This window comes from Melospiza georgiana, chromosome 8 (genome assembly GCF_028018845.1).
Source record: "Melospiza georgiana isolate bMelGeo1 chromosome 8, bMelGeo1.pri, whole genome shotgun sequence".
Lineage (NCBI taxonomy): Eukaryota > Metazoa > Chordata > Aves > Passeriformes > Passerellidae > Melospiza > Melospiza georgiana.
This window is the reverse complement of record NC_080437.1, coordinates 15750961-15756960: the sequence shown is the minus strand read 5'-3', so window position 1 is coordinate 15756960 and position 6000 is coordinate 15750961. Positions and strand designations below refer to the sequence as shown.

The window sequence follows — 6000 nt, the reverse complement described above, 5'->3', positions numbered from 1 at the left end:
GAAAACTCTTAGAGAAACAGAGCTTTTATTCATCAGTGTAGGATCAGCTTATTTGCTGTGGCTGAAGGGTTTGATTCTTCTGTCTTACATGATACAAGGAAAATTAGATCATGCAAAGCACTGGAGTGATTTATTCATTGGCCATATTTTGATTTTTATGCATGTTGGCCCATTGACATTTCTAACACAATACATTAAAACAACAGGGAGCAAGAACATTTTTTTCCTCAGCTATTTGCTCTGTGTTTCCTGTCCAGCAGTCACTGAGGAAGGAGGGCTGGCTGTAGTGAAGTTGTAGTGCCACAGCTGTACCAAGAATTTATTCTGTTGATACTGAGAGGTAGAGCAGCAAGTACAGTATGGGTTTCTGCTGTGTTGCTGAATAAACTCAAGAAAGTTGTTTGCAGTGAGGAATACATATCCTCCTGAAACTTATTTCCCCTCACAGCATGTGCCTCCACTTTCAGCAAGAGTGAGTTATGCTATATTAGCAGAAAGGGGAAAAATGAGCCAGGTTTTTAAAGGTGCTTAGGCAGCTGAAGAGGTAGGTAGATGACTAATAGGATTTAGGATCCAAGCTTGGGAAACCTTTAAGTCTCACATAAAATTCTTACAGAAAACCTGTAGCTCCTCTAGTCTGCCTGAGCAGTGATAACCTACTATCATTCCATTATTTTAATTAGTAAATTCTTGTCCTGGAAAGACTCATTTGACAGGGTTTTCTGATCATTCCAAAGGTATTTCTAGTTTCCACACAAATTGTTCTATGTTCTAGAAACAAAAAAATATTGCTATGAGAATGTGGACCTTTCCTGGAGATAGATGTTTCTGGTTTTTATTTTTTTCCTGCAGGTGTTGCTTTACCAGTGACATACATCTCCTTAAAGGTAAGTTATGCTTTATGCCACAAATTAATGAGCTGCCTAGTAGGTGGAAAGTCAGTACAGATAATATTCCAAGTAATCTAGCACCTTATGGGAACTGAAATCCAAGGTGTGATCCCTCCGTCAGTGTCACAGATTGGCAATTTCCATCACTTCTTCCCATGGCCTATTGCAGCACTGCTACAGCCCAGCATGTGGGGCTGCCCCGGCGCTGGGAAGGGCGGAGAAGCTGGGGGAAGGTCTGGAGCACCAGTTTTATTTACGAGGAGCAGCTGAGGGAGCTGGGGTTGCTTAGCCCGAGAAGGCTTGGAGTGAGGGTGGGGGCAGCTTAAGGGAGGGTTTAGAAAGGTGGAGGCCGGTCTCTTCTCTCCGGCAGCTGCCGACAGGATGTACCTCTAGCTGGGCCAGGGGAGATTTAGGTTGGACATTAGGAGGAATTTCTTAATAGAAAAAGGGATTAAACGTAAGAATGGGCTGCCCAGAGAGGTGGTGGAGTCACCGTCCCGAGAGGTGTTAAGAACACAGTGAACGAGGAAAACTAAACCACTTCATGCCACGGTCAAGCTGGCGTGGTGGTGTTCGGTCCTAGGTTGCACTGGATGGTCTAAGAGGTCTTTTCCAACCGAGCTGATCCTGCGAGGCACGGCAGTCTCTGTGTGCCGCTTTGGGCTGATGTTCCAGGTAGGATGTCGCAGCGGGGCCCGGGGCAGCCCCCGGACAAGCATGACCGTGCCCGGGCACGCAGCCCTCGGGCCGCGCCAGCTCTCGCTGCCACCGCCCGGGGCCTGGCTGCGCCCTGGGCCCGGCCGCAGGAGGCGGCGGGAGCTCCGCGCTGCCGCCGCCCCCGGCCCGGCCGCGCTTCCGCCCGCGTCAGCTGACTCTGCCAGGCAGCGGCCCGGCCCGGCACCGAGCCCGCGGAGCCTCCGGCGCGGCCACCCGCAGCATGGCAGGGGCGGTGGTGAGCGGAGCGCAGGTAGGTGTCCGCGGCCCGCAAGGCCGGCCGGCCGCGGCCCCACCTGCCGCGGGCAGCGCGCCCCGGCCGGCGCGTCCCGCCCCCAGCACCAGGAGCGGCTGCTCCCGCTCCGCGCCGGCTCCCGCCCCTCTGCCGGTGCCGCTCCCGCTCAGTGGGAACCGGTTCAGTTTCCAGCCGCAGCGGGGCCGGTTTAGTTTCCAGCCGCGCCGCGCCACGCAGGTATCGCCTCCGTCGCCGCAGCGCTGTCCCGAGGCCGCCGAAGGGAAGGGGCTGAGGAGCGGTGCCGGGGGTGCGCTCCCGGCGGCGGCGGATAACGGCGCTCCGGGCCGGGCTGCGCTGCCGGTGCCGCTGACGTGCGGCGGGCGCGCCCCCGGGGCTCCCGCGCAGCGCGCTCCCAGCGGGATGCGCTCCGGCTCCGAACCGCGCTTGCTCTGTCCGGCTGGGGGGCCGCGGGAGCGAGCTGAAGGAGAAGGAGTGAAATGTGCTAAGTGTTTGTTGTTCCTCCTGAAACCGCTTATGTTTGTTTCGGTTTGGTTTAGGAGAAGTTGGGAAATTAACACAGCCTGCTGACTTTTACCCAGCGCCTTGTATGGCTACTGAAAAAAATTCTTTGTGAAAGTTGATGACATTAGTGATGAACCTGTGACTAAAGTTAGAACTTTTTTCTTCCCCTAAGGAGGAGGAAGCTTGTCTTATTTTTGAAAATGGTTTGCCATTAAACCAGGGTGCTGCCCATCTAATTGCTTCTTTAATCTGGTCACTATTTCTGTGTGGAATTCATATAAATATGTGTGTGATATGAAGGCAATTAATTGGCTAATTTTGAAGCTGCTGCAGGAAACAGTCCCTGTGGTCTCTGTGGTGCACCCTGGCACTGAGTGACCCACTGCCTTCTTCCCTTGAGCATGCCTTGAGCCCCTTAATTTGGCTATGTTCCCAGCATACAATCTTCTAACAGCATAGAGTAAAATGTAATGCTCAGCTGACTGGAAATATTCTTAAGATGTAGCTCCCTTCAATGGGAGAGGATGTGCAGTATTGAGAGTTCATACATGACCTTTTTGGTGACATTCCTTCATAAAGACGTTACTCTATGGGTTATTAAGATTACAGTATCCTTGTAGAATGATCACAGAGACTAAATGGTGATACCCTCTGAAACTAAAGCAGAAGAGAGGTGCAACTGGTATTGATAGTTAACTTATGTTTTGAATATTTTGTAACAACATGTCTTTTTCATGAATTGCATACTGTGTGTTGAAGAGTCTGCAAGAATATCTCAGGCCTCCATAGCCTATCTGATAGTGGCCTTTGTGGGAAACTGAACATTTTGGTGGGGTATTGAGTAGGCCACCAGTAATGACTGACTGTGACCAACCTTCACTATATCTTAGAGAATTAGGTCACAGAAACCTCTATATCCAGTTTTTAATACTGTGTGATGGTCTGTGACTAGTATAGAAAAACCTAAGAAATCTGCTATTACTGATGTGCCTTGCAGCCAAAGAGCTGGAGTCTTGGGAAAAGGATGCTTGCTCTCATCTCTCAGTGGTGACATCTCTGGATATGTACTTGGAAGCTCATAGTCATGTTGAGGGTATTTGAAGAGGAAGCAAAAGGAAGAATACTGAGTTATGTACATTTTATTGTTTCCTGAGTAAATTATTTTGAAGTGAAACAATGAAAATGAAGAAATATTCTCATTTCTTCTGTCTACAGACATCTCGTTTTATATTAGCATTGTACTGTGAGTGTGCTGAAGTGGACTCTGTGGAAGTAAAATGCCTTTACAAGGCCTCAGCATTGAGAGGCCATGATAACAATATGTCATCTGCAAATATGCCTGTGAATAATGTGTTTGCACCAGTTGTGTAAATGTATTTACATATTATAACTGTTCAAAGGCTGAACCTTTGAAACATTTTATGTATTTTGTCTCTTGTGTGCTCTAAATGACATTTGTATGAATCCTTTTCTTCAACTTCAATTCTCGTGGATGGGGCTTTGATGGCCAGGTAAGTTTCTGAAGCAGTGTGTGGCAGGCCAGAGTCCCCTGCTCCTTCTCAGCCACGCCTCCCTGGGTGAAAAGCCAAGTGAGGGTCTGTGCTCTTGCTGTGTTTGTAGCTCCTCAAGACATTCTTGTCCTCCCAGTGTTAATAGGCATCATATTTTAGTTATTTCTGTTTCAACCCATTACGTTGAACCAAATGCTTAATCCTAAGTGTTAAGCTGTTAATGTGATGTCTTTCAAAGGGTTTGCAAGCATTAGTTTAAAGAAATCTACAATTCAGTGAAGAATGATGCAGTTCTTTTGTGCATACCTTTGTGTATGTTGTAAAACACGTTGTGATTATCTTAGATGTAAACTGGAAGAAAACCTCAACATGTTTAATTCAATAAATTCTGTAAAGCATTTTCTGTTATATAGAAACCATTAGGATGCCAACTACCCAAAACAGTTCCTTTCCCTTTTGTTCTTATATTTGCTCAAGTTGTGTGTATGTTCTGGTGCCAGAATATATTGCAAGAGCAGGTCTGATTTAACAAGGGGAAGAAGTTGTTAAACTGAGCTTCAAGCTACCTGTTTTCTGCTCATAAAAATTATTTCACTGTTGTCAGCTTTATCTGTTGAAGTTATTGAACAAAATGAATTAAATGGAATGCCATATAGTATTATCAGATGCAATCATTTTTAGAGCGTAGGAGATCAGGATGACTTGCAGAAGTACATACTGTCAGTCTGCTCTGCAGAGGAGTCTCTGTTTTAACAGAAGGTGGAATACTATCAAAACAACTTTGATGGATTTTTTTTGCATATTTTCCATCCAGTGTATTTTACACTAGTGGAATATGGTATTGAAATTGACTTTATAATTAAACAAATGGATAATAACAGTGTTGTATAGATAGTGGTCTAACATGGTGCTTAACTTGCTAGTTGGTCATTAAGGGAAACTAGGATTTCTGCAGCACAAAATCTGAAATGTCAGTATTTTGAACACAGAAAGGATGAGCCAATATAGATGTGTAGAATTCTTGACAATAGTTTTGAAAAGCTTTGTGAGATTTCTTCTTGATTGTGGGAAATCAAACCAATGACTTCTAAAACGGTATAGCAGAAATAATATAAAAAGTTTAGCTGCTTTACTTTTTGTGTTCTTATGGAAATACTGTCACTCACTTCATCCTGACTAAAAACAAATGAGACCAAACAGAATCTGAGTAGACTGGTTTTGTGCTACCACTAATTCTTCCTGTGTTTGCTGAAGATGGGTTAGATGGGCTGGTATGAAAAATAGTACATGTATGTGAAGGTAATGAGAAGCCAGAAATCTTAAGAAGCTGCATGCTTCATTTTCATGGACATGGGCAGCCCTCTTGCTCTGTCCCTACTGTTTGCTACTGGGAGTAATAATCTTCTCAAGGAATGGTTCCAATGCATTGACCGTACACTGCTGAGGTATTTCTGCACCTAAATTTAGAAAACAACCTTTGTTTGTTGTATATGAAGGGCCAAACTGGAAGATCCTTTGGATGGCTTCTGGTCCTTCAAACAAATTTCTTCTGGAACATGCCAGAATGGTAATGTGAAGTAACATTAGTTCAAAGTATTAACAGTGAAATAGAAGAAATGTGATACATTTAATTGAAGTATTTTTACTGGAAGGAGACAAAACATGCATAAAGACTATAGATATGATAAATATTAAGTAGATGGTATCAATGGGAAAATGAGTTTGTGTGCTAGATATTATAGCTGTAAAATTTATGTAGTTTAAAGCTGTAATGCCAATTTGTTGCATGTTACCATTTTATCAATGAGACAAAATCTGGACAGGGACCCAAATCTACTGATGAAATGTTTCCCTGTTGCTTCTCTTTCTCAGGTGTCCTACATTAGTCAGGACTGTGAAGAAATTCCAGAATTCCTAGGAAGAAAATATGGACACATGGCAAAAAGGCTAGATCTTAGCTTCAACTTGCTAAGGTATGTGGCAATATGTAGTTTTTCAAGTGCAATGTGTAATTCCAACTCCTAAAATAGACTGGGTTTTTTTTCAAGGTAGAAGAATGTACATTGGGTACATTTCAATGTTGTCAAGTGGATGACACTGTTTTATAGATAATGTTTGTCTCCTTTTC

General features: G+C 44.6%; 1 protein-coding gene across 3 annotated transcripts in view; it reads left to right on the top strand.

Annotated features, from left to right (window-relative positions):
• Positions 1 to 1776: 1776 nt before the first annotated feature.
• LRMDA (leucine rich melanocyte differentiation associated) overlaps positions 1777 to 6000 on the top strand; it is a 601978-nt gene continuing 597754 nt past the window's right edge. For 2 of the 3 annotated variants that reach the window (XR_009114772.1, XR_009114771.1), the window contains exons 1-2: positions 1777 to 1857; positions 5745 to 5845. Coding sequence is in view for 1 of the 3 variants with exons in the window: in XM_058029718.1 (XP_057885701.1) it covers positions 1828 to 1857; positions 5745 to 5845 (131 nt within the window). In the remaining 2 variants the exon portion in view is untranslated. The remainder of the gene's footprint in view (positions 1858 to 5744; positions 5846 to 6000) is intronic. The other variant, XM_058029718.1, reaches the window with a different exon arrangement.